This window comes from Chelonia mydas, chromosome 2, assembly GCF_015237465.2.
Source record: "Chelonia mydas isolate rCheMyd1 chromosome 2, rCheMyd1.pri.v2, whole genome shotgun sequence".
Lineage (NCBI taxonomy): Eukaryota > Metazoa > Chordata > Testudines > Cheloniidae > Chelonia > Chelonia mydas.
Window position 1 is genome coordinate 41,224,486 of NC_057850.1, and position 27,975 is coordinate 41,252,460.

Sequence of the window (27,975 nt, forward strand, 5' to 3'; positions counted from 1 at the left end):
AGGGTTCATGTTGACCAGCTACCATTTTACAACAGAATTTCCCTTGTCTTAAAACATTTTAGCTTAACCTTTATCCTAGTGTGGACAAGGATTAAAATTACTATAACTGGAAGAGATTAGAGGAAAAACTAGCAGTTCCCTCTATAGTTTCAATTTGCACCCTCCATGCATAAGAGATCTCTTTGTGTGTAGTCAGTTTACCATGGTGATGGGCGCCTTATGACAACCCATGTAGCTAGATAGATTAGAGTCCCATTGTGCTAGGCACTGTATGCTCATAGAGGGAGATACTGGCGTCGACTTTCCAAAGTGCCAGGGGTGCTTGACCCCTAGCTCTGCCCCAGGCCCCGCCCCCAGGGCATCACCCCACCCCGCCTTTTCCTGCCCCTGCTCCACCCCTGCCCTGACTCTTCTCATCCAGTTTCGCCCCCTCCCCCGAGCGCGCCATGTCCTCGCTCCTCCCCACTTCCGGCACGCTGCGAAACAGCTGATTGTGATGGACGGGAGGCGCGAGGTGGAGGTGCTGATCTGCAGGGCCTGCCGGCGGGTGGGACACAGTGAGGGTGTGGGGGGGAGCTAATAGGGGGCTGCCGCTGGGTACTCAGCACCCACCAGCTTTTCCCCATGGGTGCTCCAGTCCCCAAGTCAGCACTTATGGAGGGAGAAACAGTCCCTGCCTTGAAGAGTTTACCGTCTAAATAGACAAGAGAGACAAAGGGTAGAGAGGAAAGAGCAGCACACAGAGGTGAAGTGACTTGCCTGAAGTCAAACAGTAGGCAGTGGTAGAGACCAGAATAGAACCCAGGTCTCTTGAATCTCAGTCAATTGCTCTTCTCCCAGACAACATTCACTCCCTCGGTGGGCTCACTCTTGCTAGCACCGGCTGAGCTGTACTGGTGCTAGCTTAATAATGTGAGAACTCCTTATAATTCTCCACGTAGACAAGGCCTGTGAGAACAGTACAGGCTCCTGGCTATAAGTGCTCAAGCAACGTCAAAGTAATGAGGGCGTTAACCAAAGAAAAGTTTATAAAGCAGAGAAAGATGGAAAATTGTTTTTAAAAAAATCCTCCTGCATCATTAGTTCAAACTACAATGATGCAGTTATTCAGAAGGACTCTTTAAGCTGTTATGACAAGGAGCTGTTTTCATTTGTCTCTCTTATGCTTTAGAGAGCAGGCAGACTTGTAAGCGTTTGTATTGATGAACAGCATTTCACAACATCAGCCTTCGCAAAGCCAATACTGAAAGTCTGGTTTGAAATATTTAGCAGAAAATGTTGACTTACCAGGCAGGCAAATATTCATACTTAAAACGGCAAAAGTGTAAGAAAATGATGGAAACGATTTCAACATTTTCTCAAAGATCAAAGGTTATGTCTCATCAATTGTTTCCTGAATGCATTGCAAAGAAGTAAGCTGTAGTCATGAGAGCATGCTTACTAAGGTTATGTCTACACTACAGGTGCTACAGAGCTACTGCTGTTATAGTGTGGACCCTTACTACAGAGACAGAAGGGGTTTTTCCATCGCTGTAGTAAATCCACCCACTCTAGTGGGAGTAACTAGGTCACTGCAAGAATTCTTCTGTCAACCTATCTACATCTAAAGGGGGGACTAGGTCAACCTAACTGCATCGCACAGGGTCATGGGCAGCATTGGGGAGGCTTACACACAAGTGCCAGAAGCTCCCTAGAAGTGGGGAGGCCACTGGTGTCGGACCATGGCCCCACCCCTGAGGCCCCTCCCCCACTCCACCTCTTCCCCCGAGGCCTCCTCTCACTCTGCCTCTTCCTGCCCCCTCTCTGCCCCTTCCCACCTGTCCCCCCACCCAGTCCTCTCCACCTCTTCCCCTGAGGTGCCCCCCCCCACCGCTTACTCCTCTCTGCCTCTTCCCCTGAGGCCCCCCTCACCTGCCTGCCTGCTGCTCGCTCCTCTCTGCCTCTTCCCCTTCAGGCCCCCCGCCCGCCCACGGCTCGCTCTTCTCTGTAGAGCGAAGGTGGGGCCTCATGGGAAGAGGCTGAGTGGGGGTGAGGCCTCTGGATGGAGTGCGGCTGGGGCTACTTCTAGGGAGCTTTGCTTCTGGTGCTCCAAAGGTGATGGGCTGCCTCCAAAGGGAGGTGACCTGCATCGCATCCGCGGCATTTGCCCTCCTGCATGGCCAGCCTTTTTCGGCTTAGCCTCCCCAAGCCTCTTATATGCGTGGCCCATGGACATGGCATGAAATATTCAACAGTCTTGAGTGATGTAGCTAGGTCGGGTGGACCTCAGTTTTAGGTGTAGACCAGGCCTAAGTATTGGGGACTGCAGGCTGCATAGGACAGCCTGCAAATGTAGGGCCTGATCCTGGCCAAGGATGAAGCCCTCTTGCATCCTGCAGGAATAGGAAAGGGAATTGAAGGCTCTCAGCACCTGAGAAAAAGTGCACAGCATCTCCGTGGACTGATCTTAGTGGAATGGCAGACTGTGATGGGGTGTGCAAACCCCACACTGGGCAATAAGGGATTAAGGAATTACTTTGGGCCCAGCCAGCCCTGCTGCGCCACACCTGTAGCAAATGGTCCATCTGATGGAGCAATTAAAAGACAGGGAAACAGCTCATTTGGGTGGCAGAGCTGGAAGAGAGCAGACCAGCAGCCCACAGCTCCAGCAGCACAGCGGGAAGCCTAGAGTCTCTGATACAGCTCCCCAAAAAGGGCCCTCCCTGAGGGAAGGGAAGACCTGCCCCAGAAACAATCAGAGAAGGGAAGTACCCCCTGCCCCATGCCTGTGGATCCTGGACACTGGTAATCCCCTCTTACTTATTTGATTTGGACTTTCCCAGCAGGGCAAAGCCCTGAACTAAGCTGACCGGGGGGGGGGAGGTAATGAGAAGAAGTGGCCCAGGGAGGGCAGACTTAAGCAGTCCTGGTTGCCAGACCACTGGTAGCCCACAGGGCCCTGGGCTGGAGCCTGGTGGAGTGGAACGTCCTGGGCTCCCGTCCCCACAAGCTCCCTGCTGGTCATGGGTTGCAGCCTTGACAACTAGGCCACACTTCCATACCAGACCCCAACTGAGGGCCATTACACAGACTAAGAGTATGTCTATACTATAATTAAAACCCCACAGCTGGCCTATGCCAGCTGACTCAAGCTCATGGGGCTCAGGCTAAGGAGCTGTTTAACTGCAGTATAGGCATTTGGGTTTGGGCTGGAGCCCAGGCTCTAGGACCCTGCAAGGTGGGAGGGTCTCAGAGTTTGGGCTGCAGCCTAAGCCTGAACCCCTCCAGCGCAATGAGTCCCCTCCTTAGTCCGGGCCCAGACCAGCTGCAGGTGTCTCACTGCAGTGTGGGCATACCCCACAAGAACACGGTAAGTTAGGCTGCAGTCGAACATTTAAAAACTGACTGAGCGGCAGCAAAGCACCAGCCTTTGGATTGCAGGCCCCCCACTTGTTGAAATTAGTTCTGTGCAGTTGTTCATACACCACGGCTATAAGTCATTCTCCATGTTGGAGTTGGCAGCAGGATGTACATTATTAGAAACAATAGACTCTGTCTGTGTTAGCAGTATAGCTGAGCAAATTGTAAAGCGTAGTAAAAGTGGTGGTTCAGTTTATATAGCTGGAGTTCTGAAACAGAAATACAGATTATGACAGGTTAATGGGAAATGTGACATTCTCTATACATGTAAATAAACACTGAATTTGAGAACCCCTGTTTTCCCAAAGCACTAGTAAATAAAAGTATAACAGAGACCTCATGTAAAGTAGCCATATGCTTATAATTATCCAAACATTGTAGATCCCCTGTGTGAAATTTCACATCTTTACTGCTTCTATTTTAATGTTTACAAAGTTGGTAGTAATTTTTCAAAAACAAATCTGATCCTAAACAGGAAAGTCAATTTCCTATATAATTTTAATTTTCTGTGCCAAATTGAGCAAAATAAAAACCATTCCTATATTATAAACATCTTCACGTTCTCATACTCTGCATGCCATATTTTGTTTCACTGATGTCAGTGTGTATTTTGGATGTGTGACGAATGCGGGCCTGGTTTCACACTTAGTGCCATATATTAAGTTTATAACTGCGAGCAAGGTCCAGTATGGTTGTAATCTAGGACAGGGACAAAAAACGTTAAGTGCTTGCAGAAAAGCTTTGTTGTCGCTGATTCATGGTAACATAAACACTGGAGGAAAAAAAAAGAAACTGTGTCAAACAAGGTTAGTTCTGTTCCTTTCCCTGGCTTGTCTTATGAAATGGCCAACAAACAAAAACATAAATAAAAAGAATTAAAAGTATGAGACTGTTTGGTACTGTGCAAATGCCTCTAGAGACCAGGCTATACATGATCACCCTTGAAGAGAGACTCAGATCACTCTGGGCTCAGAGGGAGGGAGAAATGCAAATTAATTACAATATAGTTAGAAAAGGAAACAGAAATGCTCCTGGTGGTCCAAAATCCAATGAACTGAACATCTGAAGGCTGATTCAGATTTTCCTAAAGCCGTCCTATTTGTCTGGGGGCAGTCTGAGTACTTCAGCCTTCTGCTAGTTCATATGGCATAGTTTTGCCCGTTACAATTCTTGGTCCAGTTACACCAGCTCTAGAGGTTTACAATACCAATCTGGAGACTGAACAGACTGAAACAAATATACTGAGAAGTAATGTATAGTTTGCTGTAATTTAAAAAATATTTGAGTAATGTGGAAGTATCAAGCCAGATCGTGGACGGAGAGCTTGACACGCCATCACTCAGGATAGTGCAGCATGCTCAATCCCCCTGCATGGAAGCACAATCCATCCTAAAACTCCCCTTGGCTATACCAGAGTGCCTTCAGGAACAATTTGCCAGAAGGTGAGGGAGGAGATAGTCCATCTCCCTGGAGGAATAGCTGGATCTTTGTAACTTTGTGAGTGAAAATAAATCTCTGGAACATGAATGTTCTTCACAGTACTATGGACTAAGGGTAACATTTTCAAAAGTGCCTAAATGACTTAGGAATTGATGTCCCATTTTAAAAAGTGACTCTTAGGCACTTAGTCCCATGGGAGTTAGGCACCTAAATATCTTTGAGGAACTGGAACTCAGTGGACCATAGGGTCTCTTGAAAATCAATGGACCATAGGTTTCTAAGCAGCTAAGCCACTTCTGAAAATGGAACTTAGGCTCCTAAGTTACTTAAAAACTTTAGAAAACTTTGCCCTAAATGCTTTGCCAGTAAAATCCCCTGCCCAATGCTTTTCTGATTTTAATCAATCCTTCTAGGACTTTCTGTGATGAAGAGAAATTAATATTTTGGCTGGACAAATTGTCTATTCATACTAATAGAAGAAGCTTTTGTAAAATGTAGTATGAATCATTCATGCTGAAATAAACAATGAATTGGTTATAAAAAAGGGGATGGGGAACCTGGTTGCGATTTCCTGAGGAGGTAGTCAGCTGATAGCAGGAGGCTCTACACCTGAAAAAGTCACACCTTGGATCAGTTTTGTGTCAGTGGCATTTCAGTGTCCTTATAGACTTCTCTTTGGGTGGTGGGAAGTCTGTGTCAGAGCTAAGATAGGATGGTTTAACACGGCAGCGATGAGAACTCTGTTGCATGGAACAGAAACACGGCCGTTAAAGCAGCCGAGGAGAGGAAATGAAACCATTTTCAGTGTCAGAGTTACTGTGTGTTCTTAACATCCATTGGATTGATTTTGTCACAAACAAGGAGACACTTAGATGATCCTGGCAAGCTGCAGTCTTAAGAACAAGATGATTGCAATGGTGGGGGCTGGCCAAGTGGCCAACGTGCAGACAAGGTACACTCGGAAGGTCTATAGAGCTGAGGTTGATGGACGCAGAGAACAAGGCCAACCACAAACAAGGTGGGAAGATGCAAGCGTGAGGAATTTAAGAAGCCTAACCCCTCCCATACTGACTCTTGCCAAAGGAAGAAGACGTGCAAGGGACTGTTCATGATGGAAGTCCATCCTACGTGCCACCACAGCTACATCATAGCCATATGAATCTGCTGTGAGGCTGCATCATATTGGGTGAAATTCACCCTGTGCATAGGGCCAGCCCAAGGCCTCAGTGCCAGTAAGTCCCACAAACATTCACAAAGCAGAGCTTAAGTGAGGCTTAAGCATAGGCATTGGGCTGGCACTCTGCACAGGGGCAATTTTCACCATTTGGGTATGTCTACACACAAGCAGGAGGTGCAATTTCCAACATGGGTAAAGGTAACATGCTAACGTCGATTGAGCTATCAGGCTAAAAACAGCAGTGTAATTGCAACAGCATGGGTGGCAGCTTAGGCAAGCCACCCAAGCACGTACCTAGAATCTGGGACAGGATCCTACTCAGGCGGTAAGCCCAAGCCACTGCTCATGCCACCACGGCTGCACTGCTAGTTTTAGCACACTAACTCAGTCAAACCTAGTGCATGTACATCTAGCCAAGTGAACAACTATGCCTCCAGACTGCAATGTAGATGTACCCTTTGAAACTATAACTAAATCCTCTGTGATGAAGTATACATACCCCATACTGGGCCTGAAGGGGTTAAAATACAATACTGGGCTGACGTAACCCCGCTACTACCGGCCTGCTGAGCATGCTCCAGCTGGACGGGTGTGTTAAAAGGAGTTCAGAAACTCTGGCAAGGGGTGGTAGATAGGCTGCAGGAGAGAAGAACCCTTCTCTAAAGAAGCCAGACAGAAGATGGAGCCCGAGAGGGGACCACATAGCAGATAAGGTCCCTGGCAGAGCCTTCCCCTACTACCACCCACTTCAAGAAGCAGCAGGTCTTGCAGGGCCTTGCGCATTTGGGACTTTGTTTGTGAAGTTATGGACTGTTTGGACTATACCAGCCATGCCCCAGACTGAAGGGGCCCATAGGTAGGAAGTAGCCCACAGTGGCAGTTAGGCCCTTTATGGGGAGGAACCTGCCATTGTTACTTCCCACAGGGTCCTGGGCTGGGATCTGGAGGAGAAGGATGGGCCAGGTCCCCCTACCATGCCCCACTTAAGGCCCCAGATGTAGTGTGGAGGCCCAAACACTCCTGGACTGGAGATAGGGACCAGGCACTGCTACTGCCCCCTGACAGTGAGAGAAGGAGTTGGAAATCAGGTGCACTAACCACTAGGAAACATAGCCCTCCAAGCCCCCTCACTTGCTACAACTCACATTAGGGCTATGACAAAATATTCTTCCACCAAATGTCATGGGAAAAATATTCACATTTTGTTTCAGGCCGTTTTCTGATCACCAAATTTTGTTTTTTTGTGAAATTCTCCCAGAATGACAGTTGCACATAAAAAGAAACATATAACATAGTGGAAGTTTTGATGCAAAAAGTTGGGTTTTGATGCAAAGAGTTGTCAGAACTCGGTTTCAAAATCTTAAAGGATTTTTGCCACCAAAGGGCCACTTTTAGGGTATGGGGGAAAACAGCCCTGTTTTAAAGGAAAAGTTAGTGAAATTTCAATTTTCCTCATAACAAAGTAGTAATTATGTGAAATTTAAATGAAGCATGAAAATCATTGCAAAATCCTTTTAGTATAGCCTTGCAATAATCCTGACCAGTGTTGCTGAGGTTTTCTTGTTGCAAAGTTCTGAATCCAAGAATCTCAAGCACTTCACGTATATTCATTAATTAATTCTCATACAGTCTTATGAGGTGATTGTTTCTATCCCCATTTTACTGATGGAGAAACTGTTGTGCAAACAATAAGGTCTAAATTTTCAGTCATGTTAGATGCCACATTTTTGGGTGCCCAGTTTAAGACACCTAGGACTTAACTTTCCGAGGCATAGGGTGGTCCGCACCTAATCAGGCTGTGGGCATCTCCAGGGAGGCAACCAAAAATTCAAGGACTCCATTTCAGTGGATGCTGTTGAAAACTGTGGGAGTGGGTGGCTTCATCCGGGGCCTAATCCAAAACCTGTTAACCTCATGGACATTCATTGACTTGAATGGGCTTTGGATCGGGTTCTAATAGAGGCAGAATATAATAATCAGTGATTGTTAACCAGATTCCATTTTGTTCCCTTAACAGCAATTAAAATAGAATATTTTAATGTGGCTGGAAACATTCAAGTGGGGCACGTTGACTGCAATACTACATAATCTTATTACCGCTGCCTCCCTCTCCCTCCCCCTTTTGTCCTATTATTAACTTGTTGCTTCAATTAAATTGTACGCTGTTTTGGACTGTGACAGTGCCTTTCTATATGGTTTTAGAACATCTTGGGGGCCCTAATCCTGACAGGGTCCTCTAAATCAGTGTTTCTCAAATGTGGCCACCAGGGGCTTTTCTTGCCGCCACAACCTCCTGGGCTGTGATTGGAGGAGGGGAGGCAAAGCAGTGGCCCCTCCCTCTCCCTGTACCAGTTGCCAACTCTGACTGAAGGTATTCCAGGAGATCTTTTTCCCAGCATAACGTTATGTCATTGTCTTAAAATATTCTATTAAAATCTCCTGGATTTCTTTCAATAATCACCAGGAGATCGATGCCGATTCTGGGAGACTTCAGGCCAATCCTGGAGGGTTGGCACCCCTCCTCCCTGTTGCTCCTGAATGCACTGCCTTGGAGTTGGTTCCTGGGGCCACCAGCACGGATTGGGCCTTGCCCCCCTCTGGAGTTCCCTGGGGCACAATGCTTTAGGAGCAGGCAGCCGATGAGTTCCCTCTGTTCCCAGAGGCGGTGGAGCTCAAGCATTGGGCTTCAGCCCTGGGGTGGCAGGCTCTAGCCGTGGGTCTTCGGACTCCAGCCCTGGGCTCTAACTGCATGGCTACAGGCACCAGGCTCTGGCCCCCTGCTGCCTCCCCCAACCCCTCACCCCCATCTCTCCTGGCCCCACTGCCTCCCCTGTCCCTCCATCCAGGGCTTAATTTGTCCCCAGGCTTGCCAGGGCTGAGTAAGCCTGCTCTGAAAAGTGATACTTGTATGGTTGTTAATACCACTTTTCACAACAGACGTACTAGCTAGCAATAAATAAAGTACAATGATTTGGACGTGTATACATGCATATTTATTTGGTTTTCCTGAAGCTAATTAAGTATTTTAGGAAAAAGTGTAAGAGCGTCCACCAGCAAGAGTTGGTGGCCGCACTCTGAGGCCACCAAAAAATTTGTCCTGAGAACCCCTGCTCTAAATGGATATTGTTATTTCTATTTCTTGTAATCTACTACATGCATTTGTTTTTATCCACTTCCTCAAACTCCAGGCTGGGATACAACACTGTGGACATAGATCATCAACACACATGCACGATAGCCTAGGGACTGATCCAAAGCCCACTGATGTCAATGGGCTTTGGATCAGGCCCATAATGAACAAATGAGGGTGGAAAACCACCCAACAGGTCAATTTTAGAGAGTGCATATTATTGTAAAAGCAGCAGGTAGAAATAAAATCCAAATGATGGAGGTTGCTCCTGAGACTACTGACCTGTACTTTTGCATTAGTATTAAGCCTCCTATCCCAGGGAATGGAGGAAATCAGTGGAGGAAACAGCAGAGAGCAATGCAAGAACAAGAGAGGCAGCAAGAGACAAAAATGGGAGCAAAATGGACACTTGGGGAGTCACAGAGGAACTGTGGAAAGAAGCTGGATGTGAGTTGTGACACAGCCGTAGAGGGACTGACTGGAGGCCAGCAAGGGAGGCAGGGGGAAGCAGACCGGGGCAGAGAAGTGTGATAGGGAAATGAAGTGAAGAAGTAGTAAAAGGAGCAGTGCCATGGGAAGGAAGTGGGGTCAGTGAGATGCAGTGTGAGGGAGAAAAGCAGCGTGGACCATGATTGGGGACAGAGATGAGATGATAGGAGAGAAGAAGTAGGGAGCTGTTGAGCACATCTGAGACAGCAAGAAGGACAGGGGAAACTGCAAGGACAATGGGAGAGCACCAAAGGGGCAGAAGGAACCAGAAAGTAGTGCTAAGGCTCATGGAGGAGCAGTGGGAGGGATGGAGGAGTCAGGAGGGGAGCGGAGACAGGAAGGGCAGAAGTAGCGGCAGGACAAAGTAACAAGATGAGTCAAGGAAACAGCAGGTGGGATGGCTGGGGAAAGCCAGCAGGTGGAGAGGTGGGTGGAGCAGTAGAAGAGGTGAAGCTGAGGGAATGGTAGGACAGCACCAGAGCAGAAAGCAGTCGTGGGGATTGGGAGCTGTGAAGCTGGGGAACTGTCGTAAGGGAGGAGCGCTTGAGAACTCTAGAGAAGTGGAAGAAAAATAGTAGCAAGGGAAACACAGGGCAGAGTGGCAGGGGAGCAACAAGAGGGGAGTGGCAGAGGAAGGCAATGAGGGGGCTAGGTTTTGTGAGGTGATTCCTTCACTTGTGACTAGTTTTCCCCCCAATAGCAACAACATACTCCCTCCCCCACCTCTGTAATTCCTGCACCTGTGTCCTCAGACTGTGCTCACCCGCCTTTGCCTCTTTGTGTGTCTGGCTCTGGGGGTTCTGGTCACCCCACACATGGATGCCACTAGCAGGTGAGGGAGGAAGGCGGCAACAGGAGGGAAATAAATTCACTAGGCCAAATCCATCCCTGGTGGAATACCAGGGAAGTCACTCAAGTTACTCCTGGAATGAATTTAGCCCAAGAAGTTAAATTAGGAAAGTAGAGCAGAAGGCTGATGAAAGAATGGACTGATGACAGGAATAAGAGGAGACAGAACAAGAATGAAGCACGGGAGCTGTATACTAAACCTGCAGGGCACATGGGGACAGCACGTGGCAAATGGCAACAGACTATTTGTGCTTGGTTTATGAAAAAATAGAACACAGAGGCAATACTTCAGCTGGTGTAAACTGGCCAAACTTCACTGAACTCCCTGGAGCTATGTCAGTTTACACCAGCTGTAGATCTGGCCTTGAATGTCTCTCTCAAATGTGGCACCAAAAGCTGGTGGGCCAGGCTGAACTCCAACGTGGACAAACTGTGGCCAACAGGACACACCTCTGCTCCATGCTGCTGTGGCTATGTCTGCTTCCTCTCACTGATGTGCCTGGTGTGCTGGGAGTAATGCCAGGTGCACCAGGAGAGCAGATATGAATTCCCTTCCTTGTGCAGGGGTCTGCTGTTGACCTGCCGCCACATCCTGCATGGGAAAATGAGAAGTTGGGGGCACTAGACAGTCAGTGTTACAGTGCTGTGGTTAAGGGTCAGAGATTGCGTGCATGGCTCATAGAAGAGCAGAAGCTTATGTGCTTGCAGAGATATCATAGTGCAGGGGGTCAAATTCACTGTGTGGAAAGGGCCAGATTACCTTTTAAATGATGGTCTATAGGCCACCTTTGGACAACATACTGCCTCCACCCACAGCAGCTCTCCTCATCAGGATGGGGGTGGGGAGTGATGGGTGCCTATATAAGACACAGCCCTGAATATCAGGACTGTCCCTATAAAACTGGGACAGCTGGTCACCCTAAATGGGAGGAGGAGGGGAGCCTGGGTATCACAGGAGTGTCTGGAAGAGTAATGGAAAAGTTGAGGGGCAACGAGAAGGCAGTGGCATGGAATTCAGTGGGAGGGGCAGGTAAAGCAACGAGGGAATGCGGGAGGGAGAGGCAGTGGGTGCATAGGGTAAAGTGGGTTTGTTGCTCTTCTGCATTAAGAAGCTGTGCTGGGATGTCCTGTGAGTCACTGTATGGAACAACCTATCCACTCAGCCTAAGCCTGGTGATGGGGAATGGTTTCTAAGAGGCTCCTGATCGAACAGGGCAGGAAGAATCCTCCTCTGCTGCTGCTCTCTCCTTTAACTCTGAAGTGCCCAGTGTGGCAAGAGCAGAGTGCGGAATCGCTGCCCCACCAGCAGGCTTTCCTGCCTGTTCCTGGCTCAGCGCCTCCTGGTGCCCCCCTTCCCCTTCTCTAGTGTTTCCTGCCCACCTGCCTGTGCTCCCTACCAGGCCCTGGCCTGGTGCTAGCTGCCTGCCCCAGTGTTGCCCTCAGTTTTGGTCTTACAGTTTAGAAGAATACGAATCACCTGTAATTTCCCTCTCAGCCTTTCGGGAGTCAGACTGGGCTGGCTCAGGGTTGCTGGACAAGCTGGTATCTCTCTCTTTCGCTTGCTCTCTCTCTCTTTCTCTTTTTTCTTCTGGAATCTCAGCTTTCATTTAAAAAAGAGAATTATTTAGCCCTTACGGTTGCAAAGATAACACGGAAAATGGGAATCAACTGTAACCAATACCATTATACTAGCCTGAGTTTGCACACAACCTGGAACGACAGCTGGAGAGCTGAGAACCGCCATATAAATGCCAAAATTGTTACTTACTTCACAGCTGATCAAAGGATGTAACAAAGGAGAAGTACAATTTTCTTTTATGGATGTGTACAGTGCACTCTGGGTGACAGCTCACTTTGGCACAAGTAGGCAGCACTGGGGAGAGTAACGCCATTTATCTCCCCCCCAAACATCTATCTTGCAGGCGAGAAGGTACAGAGGCCAGGGGTCCATTCCAGCCTCACCCAGAAAAGCCGAGCACAGTAGGGCTTGGTTGCATTACTCAACCTCCGCCAACTGGGCTCAGGTCTAGGTGACCCAGCAATGTACATATGATCCCGGCACATTTGCACAGATAATGACATCTCATTTGAATGTCCCAGGGGGATGGAGGTTGACTAGTGGGGGCACAGCCTGGTAGGGTACCAGTTAGGGTTGCCAATTTTGGTTGGATGTATTCCTGGAGGTTTCATTACATGACATAACCTTCAATTAATTCCTGGAGACTCCAGGACAACCCTGGAGGGTTGGTAACCCTAGTACCAGTGTGGGGAGTGTTTCCAGTTTGACCGCTGCACTCTCCCTTCGGCAGAAGGTGCTGCCGCTTACTCTTCCCTCCTTAGCTCCCACTGCCCTGGTTTTAGGCTCAGATACCCCGGTGATGGGCGCCCCACAAGAACCCAAACAGACCGGCAGAGAAGCCAGCCTTATTTGATTACAAGGCATAAGCTAGCAGCAATGCGGCTGCTCCCAGCCCTTCCCGCACTGAGGAGGCGCCACGGGCTGCGCCTCTCCGTAGGCCCAGCTCTGTGCCCCACCCCTGGCCAGGGCGGGGATGCCTCTGGGGGACCCGGCCACCTTCGCTCCACTAGCCAGCTGCTGGGGGGCGGGGCCTGCCCCCGGCCTGCCTCTCCCTCACCCGCACAGCCACGCCCCCGGGCGGGCAGCGGCCCCGCCCCCCCAGAGCGGTGTCCCCCAGGCCGCGCTCCCCCCTCTCAGCTGCAAGGGGCGTGTCGCTGGGAGGGAGGGAGGCGGGGCCGCGCCCGGGGTGGTACAGTCCCCGCTCGGCTCTGCCCGCTCGCACTCATCCCAGCACCCAAGGCCGCTGGAGCTCGGGCTGCACTCCGCCCTCGCTCGATCCGACGCCGGCCGGGGCTTTCCGTGCGCTCTGCTCCGGGGAGCCGCTCGCTATGAACGCAGCCCGGGCCCTGCTCTCCGCCGTGTTCCTCATCAGCTTCCTGTGGGATTTACCCGGTTTCCAGCTGGCTTCCATCGGCTCCTCCACCAAGGGCCCGAGGAGCCGCCGAGAGGCGAAGGTGGCCAGGTCCCCCAGAGGCATCCCCGCCCTGGCCAGCCACCAGCCGCGGCTGCCGCAGGAGGCGCAGCCGGGGGGCAAAGCGCGGCAGCGAGCGGAGCCCCACGAGTACATGCTGTCTCTGTACAGGACCTACTCCATAGCGGAGAAACTGGGGATCAATGCCAGCTTTTTTCAGTCATCGAAATCCGCCAATACTATCACTAGTTTTGTAGACAGGGGACGAGGTAAGTTCAAAGAGCCGCATCCCTCTACCCACCCGAAACTGCCGCCGCCGCCGGGTACCCGTGTGCCTAGCAGGGAGCCTGCGCCTTGAGCCCAAATCCCGAGTAAGCCCTTCAGAGCGCTCTTAATGCAGCCACGCGTTTGTAGATCATTTATTTGCCAGGCTGCGTTTCTCTGCAGCCGATCTCTGGAGAATATTTGATTTGGATTTTTCTGTAAAAAGGAGCGAAAGATCGGGAAGGTGGATCTTATTCTAAATAGTGGATTTTTTTTTTTTTTTTTTAGTAGCAAAAAGATTAGCAACTCCATCCGGATTGCAGTGACCACGGGTTTACATGAGTGAGGCATGCACGATCGCTCCTGAATTCACAAGAGATATTTTAAAAAGATGCAAGCGCTCTCGAGTGTAAACGCAATCTTAAAAACTGCTCTTCTTTTTATGTCCTTCTTGCAAAGAAAGGATCACTCTTATCGCTTCAACGGTAAGGCAAATAGAAAGTTCAAACCGACCGAGGGCAAAGCTTTACTGCCTAAAGCTGCTCTAGCTTATCAGGGTTGCTTTTATCAAGATTGCCTGCAACAAGCCCAGCTCCGTTTGAAATCACTCGGAGTAGGAAGCAGCTTTTAATTGGGCTCTTCTAAAGCAGTGCCGGCTAGTTCATGGACGCTGCCCTTCAAGTCCAGGAAAGTCTTATAGCAAAGCGTTCCCTGATAGGCGCAAAACTCTTTGCGGGGAGCCAGCTCAGGATTGAAAGGTGCTTTGATTTGCTCCTGCTTTTCTTTGGGCCCGATCCTGCTTCCATTAAAGCCCGCGGGGGAAACCCTCGTGGATTTCAGTGGATGCAGGATCTGCACCTCCTCGCTCTTTTGCTTTGTGTTTTGTTTTGCCCGGACATCAGCTGTTCTCTCCCGGTGTTGTAAACCTCGTCCACCGCACCAGGTTAACGTAACAAATGCCGATAGGACCTTAGCGATCCATACGGGCAGCCTGACACCGCCTTGCTCTCGATCACTTATCTCACCCCCTCCTCCCCCTACACCTGTGTGCCGGGGGGAAAGATCCACCCCAGATCTTCAGCCCTTTTCGCATTTAAAGGTTGTTGAACTGCCTCTCCCACTGATTCTTTGCCAGCTCTTATACTGGGGAAGGTGAAGTTGAGGATCCTTTGGGACAGAGAGTGTAAAAACATTTTGTTACCTGGGCTTGTGAGCTATTAATGACAGAGGAATGAACTAGTTCTTAAGGAGGGTTGTAAATTCCTTCCCTTCCCCCCTAACTATTTAGGACCCCCCCCCCCTCACCCCGCCAACCTGCTCACTACAACCTGCCTGCAGCTCTGACCCTATAGAAAGAGCAAGCTGCTCTTTCAGCTGGGTCAGGGGGTTCATTAGCTGTTGAAAGCCCTGAAAAGCAAATTACCTTCCTATATTTGATGATTTTTCGGACAAAGCTCAGCTTTAAAAAGCCACATGGCTCCTTTGTAGTTATATGAGCTGGTTATTTAGTCCCCAGCTTCAATCAAAACCAAAAAGCAGCTGAGACTTGTTTGCCCCCGAAGCTCTTCTTGTCTGATCTGCGGAGGGACATCCTTTATCTCCTACCTGAGCTGTTCCTCCGAGTCCAAGCGCCTTGCTTCACACGCTACTCTGGAGCCAGGGGTCCAGACAGCCAAGAGGTCCTGGGACAATAGGCGGTAATGTTCGAGGCAGTTTGTTTTCATATGGTCAAGGAAGAAAAATGTGAGGAGGGTTAACGGCAAATGTGTTTTCAAACTCTACATTTTCTCCTTTTATGCCCGTTACATTTGGCCCCTGTAGAGTTAATTTGAAAAGCGTCGCTCGTCCGAAGTCGTCTGCTCACTCTGAAATCGCTTTGAGGAATAGGATGCGTGGGATGAGCTTTGAACGATTTTAGACGCGGAGTAAAACGCCAGTGAAGGCGTAGTGCTTTTTGGTGCTTGCTTGTTTTGTAACTACTCCGTCTCGGTGTGTGTGTGTGTGAGAGAGAGAGAGAGAGAAACTCCCGCAGGTCCCGGATAGGGTTTCTAGGAATACAGAAACCGAGAGCTAGTTTTGTTTCCCGGTTGTGTCTATTTTTTTAAGTTGCTTTCTGAAATTAAGATTTCTTTCCCCGCCATAACAATTACCCCACTCCGTACTGCCAGCTTGTTTGCAGAGCCCTGCAAGCCGCATAAAAACACCCCTTTCAAGATCATCTTATTCTTGATCACCAGAGGAAAGACAGTTAATTTAACAAATTTAGCTCATCTTGCTGCATGGAGGATTCTACTCCGTGGGGAAGTGATTTGCGAACAGAAGTCCCGGTTTGATGAAGGAAAAGCCTCACTTTCCCTCATTGATTTTGATTTGATGTGTCACAGGCTGTGACCTTGTGCTGGACCTTCTATGGGTTGCTTAGCATCAAGCCGCTGATTGGAGTATTTCAACTCAGTGATCTAATTGAGTGTTCATGTCATAACATATCAAATATTGTCTAGTCTCCCATAATGAAGTGGACCAGCCAATGGCACATCACCAAAAACTTCAAGAGAACTTCCGTTCCTCTGAAGTGGTAGCTTTTTTACTGCCCACCTCCCTGTGGGCTCCTCGCTCAGTTAATTGCCGAGCTGGAGTTGTGCGGCTGCTGAACAGTCCCTGCTCAGAAAAGTTTCTGTCAATTCATTTACAGACAATATAGCCCCCCAATTGACCCAATTAGATAGGCTGCTATTTACCTAACTAGGAATTCTGGAGGAGACAGTGGTAGCCATACCTTGTCTGCCCACATGACCTTGTTAATTGCAGGGGTTCATAAGGATAACAATTGGGGCGGAGTGTCGAGAATCCTTTGGCCACATAAAGAAATTCGGTTTCCAAACCTGTTCTCTGGGAGGAGAATTTCAAGAAGAGTTAACAGGAGTAAGAGACTTTCTTATTGGATGATCTGCAATTACTCGTGTGTGTGTGTGTGTGTGTGTGTCCTTGGGTGAATGCATGGAATTGCAGCCAAAGAACATAGCCTCTGATCTGTCCACTGCACACCCAAAATAGTGCACCAGTATCTTCTCAGTAACGAGTTAAGAAGGGGAGAGCGGTTAAATCGAAGCTCCAAATATTATCCCTCCTGGCGTTGCTTTCTTCCTTCCCCTAAACGAGTGAGATCGCTTTCGGGGCAGTTGGATAGGGGAAGAAGCCGCGCTAGCCTGTATTATTCTCAAGCGTTAAAAATAATTCAGAAAAGGAGGAATAGGCTGTGATTCCCCCCGCCTCATTTTGCCACCCCACCCCGCTTGTTACGGTCGCAAGATCAGACAGGACCTAGCTGAATGTAGGAAAATTACTGTTGGCACATGAAGTAACTCATTAAAACGCAGATGGTGCTCTCTGGCCTCAGGACCCCCAGCATTGGAGCGCCACAGTAAAGCAGGACAATTAGGAAGGAGAACTAGGCAGGAGAAAAGTAAGAGAAGGAGGGAGCTGCGAGAGAGAGAGAAATCAACAAGGAAACTGGGAAAGAGGAAGAAATGCAGAATGGTTCATATACAGAGGCAGTGTCAGGGAGAGCTCCTTTCCAAGCAATAACGAGGGGGCGCGGAGGGGGGGGCAGGCAATTGGCCCTTAGGTTAATGTCAGATTTCCCTTTTGGATGCAAAGTTTCTAGGTCGGTTCCAAACAAGAGAGGATCCTTATTACATTGGAGGAGTTTCTCCACAACAAACACAGTAAGATCTGAATATTATTAACGGATTTGAGAGATGCAGACCGTCTCCTTCCCCCCAGTTTGTGTTGCACGTGCAAGATAGTTCATTAAGAAGTTTACAGGAATCTGATTGTAATTTTGTGTTGTTTCCCTTTTATATTGTGGGGCGGGGGGAGGGAAATCCACGTGCAAAATCTGAAAATGTCCCGGCTGTTCATGTGGCAGAAGAAAAGGAATGTAAATCCCACTTGAAGTTCATTTTGTGCTGCATGTTTATGCAAAACAGCGGGTTTCTGGGTGGACCTAGGGCTGCAATGCAGTGTGATCAGTGTAGAGTCTTTGCCCAGGCAATGTTGTCGTTGGCAAAAGGAAAATGAAATATAAGCAGGGAAGTATTTTAATGGGGAAGGAGGGAATTCACAACTGTTAATTATTTGGTGACCTTGTATTCGATTTGTTTGAGCCCCTTATAAAAACACTAATGCAGACCAGACGGCCAAAGTGAGGGAGCCTGCAGAAGGTTCCAATCTGCGCTTTATTTCCCTGGTAAGAGCCTTGGAAAGAGCCGAGGGACTGGCGGTGGTAGAAGGTTGGAAGGCGGTGTGCTTGCAGTACCCTCCACCACTGGGGTGGGGGACATCTTGTCTCTTTGTTAACCACAAGGGACAGAAAGGTCTCGAAAGAGATCCTGCGACTAGGCACGAGCGAGAGAAAGGAACTAGATTTGGGGCTAGAAGGTGGTGGAGGCTTTTCTGTTCCCGGGGATGGAGTGGGGGGCAGCCACAATTCCTCTTGTCACATTCTCTTTGGGCGATGTGGTTTTTCTTCTGTCAGTCCTGGGAACTGAGCTGGGAGCTGTTGGGACGGTAGCTGGGAGGGAAGAAGTGGGAGGGTACAGAAAAGTTATAAAATAGTCGCAAAGCAATTGCCACAGAACACTCCCTTGTTTGTTGTGTCTTTTTTTAATAAGACACCGGTCTTTTGGAGCAATAATACAGCTGTATCTGTAAAGATCACTCCATCTACTCTGGATACTGGCTAGGAGTTTTTAATTTAGGTAAAGCAAAACAACCAACTTGCATTTGGATCTATAAATCCTCCATTAGCCATCCATTTCATCGGGGACAACAAACAAAACCGTTTACCACCTCATTCTGTTGATCTTAGTCGCTACCTCATAAAAAGGCACGGGTACATCTTAAATGCTACACACCAAGTCTCTTTAAAGCCCTATGCAGTGTGCAGTAATCAGCCAGTGCAAACTGAAATCCAGGAGTCCAAATACCTAAAGTAATTCCAAATGCTTATTTTGGACCCGATCCCACAATCTTTACCTTACCCTCCCTCCCGCCCCCCCCCCTCCCCAACCCTTCCCTTGTTTCCTACGGGACAGATTTGCCCTGGTAAGAACTGTGGGATCGAGCTCTTTGTTTTCAGAATTGTTATTGCTGTTTAGAAAGCTCCCATCTTTTTCTTGCCCTCTTCCCCATAATGTTGTGCAAAACTAGGGTCACAGCAAAATGCCATAGGATCCTGCGATGAAATATGAACTGATCAGGGAGATCGAGAACGAAATCTCACCATCCACACACGCCTGCCTGCCTCTTAGACAGTTTACACGTACACGAGCCCGTTAGAATTCCGAGTCTCCTCATGCCACGCTCAGAGTAGATTCGGAATGCAACAGATTTGTTTGCCACTGGCGAACTAAGAGCAAGAGTAGCCGCAGAGCTGGGGTTGTAAGGGGACGTTAATCAGGCGATCTGCCGCATCGCGTTCACTACTTTCGTCATTACTTCTTAATCCTAAAAAAAAAAAAGAGAGAGAGAGAAAAGACGATGTGGAAACGCTTGTTTCCTCGCATGCCCTGCTGTGGCGTTTTGCAACAAACTAGCAATAGGTTCTGGAGCTAGTCAGCCTCGCCAATAGGGAACTCCGATTGTTCCCTGGCCACATGACTAAAAGATGGTCTCCAAACTATAGGGGGACATTTTATTTATTACTGACTGGTAGGCTAAAGAATGGGCAGATATTTAAGCCCCGAATTTGCTGAAATGAGTGCTGGTCTTTATCACACATACATTTCTCGTCTCGTTTTTCTACTCTTCTGTGTCTCTAGCTTCAGAAATAATCCAAGAGCTGTAAAACAAATAATTTTGGGACAGGAATATTTTAGGATTTGGGGGGCTATTTAAATTAATATTTAGGTAAGAAAATAATTCAGACTAACATAGGGAGGGACCACACTTAACTTGCTCTGAGAGTGAAGCCATTTCGCTTTAGCATGTATCCTACTCTTCTACGAAGCAGTGAGGGCGATTTTAACTTTGTTAAATGTGTTATATAAAAGGGCACTAACACCCATGCGAAACTCCCTTTGGATTTGTCTTGCATAAGGACTGTATTATCCAGTCCAGTTTGACAGGGCTATAACTTCAGATTGGTGGCTAGAGTACATTTGTCTGTTTTGTCACTTTGTTGAAGTTTGTTCATGGGATTACAGAGAAAACGAGAGAGAGAGAGAGCAAGCAAGAGGCTGGTGATAAACCCAGAACAGAATTGCCATAGCAGAGGGAGACGGCTAAAATGTAAAATTTAGTATTCAGTATTTTCAGGCATAGATTCAGTGAAGAAAATGATCAAGAAAATAAATGCACGCTAGCTGTGGGCATTTTGACTGTAAAATATGCACTAAATAATCACCCTGAGTTCGTTCACTTTTTGGCAGGATGAGGAACAGATTCTAGGAAGGTGTGGTCTTTCCCAGTTACCTGATAGTGAGCGAATGAAACGTTTAAACCTAGTCACACAGTGTAATAAAAAGCCAGTGCAAGGCGCTCAGAGATGTGGAATTCAAACTGGAGAAATGCCACACATGGAGAGCTAGCCTCTTTACTCTATAGCCCACATCATGCTTAGAAAGTACTACCTGTCAGTGTTGTTACTGTGCAGACAATGTGTACGCAGCCTGTCATGATTACTGAGGATATATGTTTTAACTTTCAGATTATTGTTGAACGAGAGTCTTTAAATGGTCTTTAAACTGCAAATGTGCTTTTGCTTTGAGTTTAAATATGGCTTGAAAGAGAATTGGGAAAGAGAAAATTCTTCTTGAATGTGGTTTTGGTATAATTTGTAGTGATGTAAAGTTAAGATTTGAGCCCTGATGAATTGGCGAGAAGCCCAGTACCTGATTTGCCATGAAAAGGGAAACTTTGTGTAGCCTTCATTAATCCCAGCCTTTCCTCGGAGTTCAGGTCTGTCTGCTAGAGAGTGAACTCGGGCAGCAGGAGTCGTTTAACACAGGGAGTTAAAGGAAACATCCCGTGCAAATAATTAATTTAACCCTAGAGATGGTAAAAACCACCACAACCACAAAGTAAAGGAAATGTACATAACACGAGGGCTCCTAGGAGGGAACGCTTCCAGCTCCAGCTCAGATGGCATTTCTCCCACAGACTCTTCTGTGAAAGCAGTGACATGAAGGTGTCCCACGCAAAATTCTGCAAGGCAAAACACGATCAGCATATTCGTTTCCCGGGACGCACTTGAAAGGGCAGGGTCTACATCAGGCTGTTTCTTTTCCCCACCAGTGCCACGTGCTTCAATCCAGATAGATCCGTCTGCCCCCGCAATATTTTAGCTTCACTTAGACAACTAACAAAAAGGACATTCGAAAGAATAGTATAACACTCAGGTGTATGCACATTTAAATTCCAAACACAAGGGTACCTGGAGGCTGACTTCTCCCAATGGTATTTTCTGTAATTCCGTGTTTCCAACAGCCACTTGTGCGCTTTAGCAGTACAGCACATTTGTTGAGCTCTGGAAATAGGTTAGCAATAAGCTGAGAGGGGGCAGATTTTGAATGTGTTGTCTGAGGACACAGATTCCACCCTAGCCACCTCTTTGATTTCAAGGTAAATAATTAAGCAAAGCCCATAAACATCGTAGGACCCTACCACAAAGGGTGAGCGAGAGCAAGGGGTGTTTTCACCGTTACTGTGCTCTTTGCACGCTAAAACGGAAAACAAATGGACTGAAAGTTTCTAAAAAAGGATCCATCTTTCTCAGATTTCTAGAATTTTTTTATGCCCCCCACCCCACCCCGCACTCTTCCCTCGCTCCTCTGGTTTTCCCACCCTCTTGACTGTTTGCATTGGGAGCAAGCCAATATGGTTTAGGATTATGTCTTCATCTGTAATTATTAGGTTACAAGAGTGAGCAAACAACGTTTATCTGATCGGATTCAAAGCTGCCTATTTGAAATAACCGGTGCCCTGGCCCCTTTGACGGAATAAGGAGAACTGGCAATTTTATCAGTTGATGAAAGCTTTCTGACTGAACAATTTCTGGACCTCGGGTAGTGCCGAGATGTGGCCGTCCTTTGACATCTTCTTACCCACCTGGTACATTTCCTCTCCCTTTCTGACGTGCATGTCCCATGTGACATGAAGCCAGTTCAGACTCAAATATAGTTAAAGGAGCAACAGGTTTGTTCTTGTTTGAAACCCACACGTCCGAGATCGTCCTACCCGTGGCTGGAAGAGTTGAGAGATCTCCTTAGCGGCAGGAATAAACACGGAGCGTTCGGACAATTTACAACCCTCAAGTTGCCGTTTTCAACCCTAAAACCTCACATGGGATCTCGCATGTTCCTCCCCACTACTGCTCAGTGCGTATAACTGCCATTTAAAAGTACACTTGACATTTGCCCCTTGGTGGCATAAATCACGCGACATTCCGGAGCCACTAAATGTCCAGCCCTGCTGATGGAAATCTGAGACACTTTGCTTTCACTTGTCCTCACGTGGGAAAAGGGAGACTTGGCCCCCTCCCCCCTTTTCAAACCTCTCTCAGGCGATCCCCACAATTCTCTTTGCGGAGCTCAGTTGAAAAATGGGCCTGCAAACCCCCCCCCCCCCCCAGCTGAAAGCTACAGCCCCATAGAAAGGGGTTAGTTCTATGAAGCAGGTGACTGCCCGTGCGTTTCCCCTTCTCCCGCCTTCCTGCAGGGTGACCGGGGAGCACTACACCCTCCGTTAGATCTCCGCCTGGTAACAGGTCCCGGGAAGGGGCGTGGGGGGGCGGGGGGGGAGAATACCTCTATTTCAGGTCCCGGTTCTCGGCCTGCCACCAGCCTGCTGGGGTGGGACACGTGCTGACAAGCTGTGAGCGGGAAGCGGGGAGCTAGGCTCAAGATTTTAGGGCTCTGAAGGGACTCTGAGAACTGGTAAACCTGGGATCTCAGGACTCTGGGGACCCCAGGGTCGAGGAATCTGGAACCAAACAGATCCAGGCACCGAGACTCAAAGGTCCCACCGGGCTGGGCTCCTGACACATCTGGGCTTCAGCTGCAATTCCCCGGAAGAGAAAAAGTGGACGGGCATCTCCTTTGAGATCAAGCACAAGACCCCCGTCCCTCAAGCAGGACTAGAGAGACCCAGCTTTCCCCTGGCCCCGAAGACAAGGGGCAGAGGGTTGGTCGCCTGGTAAGCAGGGGTTGGGAAGGTATTGGCGTGTGCCAGACAGGCATGGGGAAGAAGATCTGCAGCCCCTCTAATCCCAGCAGACCCAGCAGCACTGCGTGAGCGCCCACGGGCGAATAAATGGAGCTCCTACTTTCCTAGTCCTGCCTCGGACACTATTCAGCTCCTGGCCGCTCACAGAGCGCAGGGTCAGCAGCCAACGCTGCGTTTAACCTGGCCCCCTAGGAGGAGCGAGCTATTCAAAAGCCTATAGCTCAGATCACCCTGCCACCCCCTGCCCCATCTGAATGTTGGTTTACAGAATAATGAATAAGAGAATAATGAAGGAATGGGGCTGCCGCTGAGCTTGCTGTACGCGCCTTAGGTTCTAGACAGCCATTTACGAGAAGGATCAACTACGCTTTCAAATTGCACCGAGGAAAATAATGTAGCCCTGGCTCTGGCTGCAGCATGAATTTAGGGCTCTGGATAGTGAAAGTGAAATGTGACGAAGCAAGAAGGACATTGTTCGAACCATCCACATTCTTGCTGTTGGAATGTCCATCTTTTCCTGAAACTTACCCCGCATCTCAGACCCATGCTCAGCACATAAAGTGGAGGAAAAACTCGTGAAGCTGACACACGGTCCTGGCTGGGTGAGTGTTGTGTGAGAGCTTCACTTTCTTGAATTATTCACCCCATCCTGAAGTCCTTGTGCACTCCGAACCCTCCCCCGAAGTCAACAGAGGAGATTTGGGTGTATTAGGAACGAGGGAGTGGGGAAGGGGTGTGTGGATCAGGCCCAGTGTGAAAAACAACAGAGAGACAAATGAAACCATAAAGAACTATGGCCCCATTCCGAACTTGTTTCTGAAGCACAAGCCGGGCGGACACAACATTTTGCCTTGTTCCAGCTGGAGGGCTGATAAAACGCGTGTAAACGTTGCCGTGACAGGCCGAATCCTGCTCACTTCTCTCAATGGAGCGCTCCCAACAGCACTTTAAGGTCATTAGAATGAAGCTAGGCAGCACTTGCTATATTTCACTTTTATTTTAAACAGATTGTTTTAACAGCTGTCGTTGTCACCTTGTTTTTGTAGGCTCTATGGTTGTTAATAAATGTGTAATTCCCACTGAAGTCGGTTTGTATCTCCGTCGGGGCTGTGTCTAGGTATCCCTGAGCTGCTGCTGCTCTTCAGAAGACCCAACTGCAGTTTGAATTAATTAGTTCTAGTTAATCTTCATTATGGAAAAGGAATATTCCTTCCTCGGTTGAAACTAGGTTACAGGAGTCTCACTTGGAGGTTTTGTAGGCCTCATTCCAAATTCCCTGGTGCTCTTCTTTATGAAGAACTCTGGCCACCCGCTTGAAATTAATCAGCAATGGGAATTTCACTTTTAAAAGGCGCTGGTCCGATTTCCACTGAAGTCAAGGGGAGATTTGCCCGTGATCTCAGTGGCCGCAGGCTAGAATCCCAAGTGCTTTACCCAGGATTAATCCATCTTCATACAATCATTTTGTCACCTGCTTTGGTAAAATCATTTCACCTATTTTATTTTAAAAGAATTAACCCTTTCACCGCTGTCTTAATTATCTTTTATCTTCCTCACACAAGGAAATGTATAATTGATTTCCAGGACCGATCCATGTTTATCAATGACTCATACACATTTCTAAGGAAAGAAAACCGATGTTTGCCTTCCCCCCGGGAAAACATAACCCTGCCCTGAATAAAGGTGGAAAGCTCCCCAGAAACATTTTCTAGAGGGATGGAAACCCGGTAAAAGTGTACTTCGCTACAGCCACCCAGGCGGGCTTCCACCGGGTCCCTAACCTCTTCCCAGGGGTTTGTTAGGAAATCCTGGTTCTGCGCAGGTTTGCAGAGAAGGCTCTATTAGGAAAGAGCCGCGATCTCTCGAGGAATATTGCCTGGGCACTGTGTCCCGGTTAGGCAATGCGATTCCAGCTGAATTTCACACAGTACCTATTGGCTGCATTTTTGGGGAAAAAAGCAGCCAATGGAGAGTGACTTTTGAGTTCCTGTATGTCAAGCCATATTGATTTTTACATCGATTTGGCAAGTCTGGAGGTCTTGGCTTCCATAAATCATCCGGCTGTTCCCCCACGCCTCAGCTGGCTCCCCCCTCCCAGACTTTTCAGCTGGACCTTCGGTTGTGAAATACACTGATTAGAAATAGCAATGACCTCTGAAATCAACAAATAACAGGGGTTGTATATTTCTTTAGTCTCCATTTCTACCTCTGGTGCAAGCTGAGCTTGGAAATGCTGCGAGGGGCTGCTGAGCGCTGGCTCCAATGACACTTTTACTATTGAAATATACACAAACTTTACTAGCTTCTGGGGAGACCCAGGGGCTTTGGGAATTTTTGTATTTGCTGGGTTGTAAACATTTTATTGGAAAGCAGCTCGGGGGAATCTGGTTTGCTTTTCGTGCTGTACTTCGTACACAAATGTGTCAAAAAAGAAGTCCAGGTTTCTCTCTCGGAGCGGAATAAAATAGCCCCTTCCCCTCCCCCACCGGACTCTAGCCGCAGAGGACAGCAGGGCAGACGGGGTGAGGAAATGTCCCTGGAGCGCGGGCTGTCAGAACACGCCCGGTCCCGGGAGCCAGTGTGGACGCGGAGCGAGGCGATTCTCGCTGTGTGCCGATCCTGCCACTAAACCACGGGCTCCCTTTTAGAGACACCCAGTGCCCACAGTGGAAACACGCTAGGGCCAGCGACTCATCTAACCCCCCAGCGACCCTGCCTCCCTCCTCCCCAGCCATGGAAGGAGAAGCCCCGCGGAGAGTCGCCGGCACCGGTCCTCTCCCTTCCCTGGGAGAGGGCGCCTGGCTCTCCGGGCCGGGGCCGGGGCCGGGGCCGGGGGGCGGTTTCGGGGCAGGCAGGGCCGCTGGAGGAGTGAGCCCAGGCTGCCTGCCCTGTCTCCCCGCGGCCGCGGGAAGGTCCCCCGGCGTGAAACTGACTGTAATTATGTGTTATCTTGCAGACGATCTCTCGCCCGCCCCGCTCAGGAGACAGAAGTATTTGTTTGATGTATCGACCCTCTCAGACAAAGAAGAGCTGGTGGGAGCGGAGCTGCGGCTCTTTCGCAAAGCCCCCGGCCACCGCCTCCCCCAGCCCCCGCCGGGCCTGTCCTCCATGCAGCTCTTCCCCTGCCTCTCCCCCCGGCTCCTGGACGCCCGGACGCTGGACCCGCGGGAGGCTCCCCCGGCCGGCTGGGAGGTGTTTGACGTGTGGCAGGGGCTGCAGCAGCAGCGGCCCTGGAAGCAGCTCTGCCTGGAGCTGCGGGCCCCGGGGGGCCGGGGGCAGCAGCCGCTGGCGGACCTCCGGGGCCTGGGCTTCGGGCGGCGAGGCCGGGCGCAGCAGGAGAAGGCCCTGCTCGTGGTGTTCACCAGGTCCCCGCGCAAGAACCTGTTCGCCGAGCTGCGCGAGGAGCGGGGCTCGCCGCGGGAGGAGCCGGGCTCGCCGCGGCGCGTGCCGCAGGAGACCCAGCAGCAGTTCAAGACGCGGCGGAAGCGGCGGACCGCCTTCGCCAGCCGCCATGGCAAAAGGCATGGCAAGAAGTCCCGGCTCAGGTGCAGCAAAAAGCCCCTGCACGTGAACTTTAAGGAGCTGGGCTGGGACGACTGGATTATCGCCCCGCTGGAGTACGAAGCCTACCACTGCGAAGGGGTGTGCGACTTCCCGCTGAGATCCCACCTGGAGCCCACCAACCACGCCATCATCCAGACCCTCATGAACTCCATGGACCCCAGCTCCACGCCCCCCAGCTGCTGCGTGCCCACCAAGCTGACCCCCATCAGCATCCTCTACATAGACGCGGGCAACAACGTGGTGTACAAGCAGTACGAAGACATGGTGGTGGAGTCCTGCGGTTGCAGGTAGCAGGCTGCTTTGCCGGTCTCCCCGGGGGAGATCGAGGCGGGTTGGAGCTATAAATGAACTCAAAGGACAGGAGAGGGCCGGTCGAGTCTGAGGTCCCGGACACTTCACCTATTGGACGGGACCGGACGGGAATTCTCACATGTTGGGTGCTCCTGGAAAACAGTCAAGGATCTGAGGCGCGTCTGCATCGGCCGGCGTGATCCGCATACTTGATAGGCTTGAATGGGTGAGGAATAGTTTGTGTATCCGTCTCCTCTGTATCCCTGCTCTCGACACATTGGAAACCAGCGTTAAAACCAGCCACCAACCAACCCTTTCCCCTCTGGCGAAGCTCCACAGTACAGAGGAGAACGTGGGCTTTAACTGCCTTCTCCGTGCCTGACCCAGCCAGCCCCGTGGACCCCTCACCCAACAAGCTGGGGCTGCTCAGTTTTCAGGAGAAAGCTGGCACTGAGTAGTCCACCTGCCAGATCCTGCTTTGCACACAAGGAGATTCAAGCCCACCTCTTCCTTCAAAGAACTGGGTGGAAATGGAGGCAGGAAAGTGGGAGGGGGCGGAAAGAGGGGGACACTTTTGCAAAAGCTTTCTTCAGATGTGATGGGAACCAGCGCTCTCCAGATCCGGTTGTGGGAGTCAAGTCTGGAGAGAGAAGGATTATTTTGCTGCGCCTTCTCCGTTGATGTTTCTCCCCAGTGTATACAAGATGCAGCGACAGGCACCTGTTCAAACTGAGCCCGTTTAAGATTAAGGGAAAGGAACAGGCACGACACTTTTCATGGGTTGGCATGAGGGGAGTAATGGAACTAGCAAGCAGAAGAGGCAAAAAAAAAAAAAAAAAAGTCCCCAATAAAGTTTTGGTTCCAAGGACTTTCCCCTTAGAATTATCTGATGATCTATATCTGCTTTAAGGGTAAAGGCAATTTACCAAGTATAAAAACAATCAAAGCCAGAGAGCAGAATGACTCCTGCCTCTGAAGTTTCCCTAAGAAGGGTTATTTCGTTTCTGCCCTCTCTCTTTCACATTCCTGCAAAATTACCAGCCAGAAATAGCCTACGGCCCCCTCCCCCAAAAACATTGTTCCAGATTGTAATTACCAGTTCGGTTATATTTTAAGGCTTAGTAATGAAAAACTGTGAAAAGAGCAAAGTGTTACAG

The 27,975-nt window shown here is 49.3% G+C and overlaps 1 protein-coding gene across 1 annotated transcript; it reads left to right on the forward strand.

The window, feature by feature from the left end:
• The first annotated feature begins 13,287 nt into the window (after positions 1–13,287).
• On the forward strand, positions 13,288–27,692 carry GDF6 (growth differentiation factor 6). Its single transcript, XM_037892245.2, has 2 exons — positions 13,288–13,743; positions 25,920–27,692. Exons 1-2 carry the CDS (start codon positions 13,392–13,394, stop codon positions 26,816–26,818), a joined length of 1,251 nt encoding a protein of 416 aa, XP_037748173.1. The 5' UTR covers positions 13,288–13,391; the 3' UTR covers positions 26,819–27,692.
• Positions 27,693–27,975: the final 283 nt, after the last annotated feature.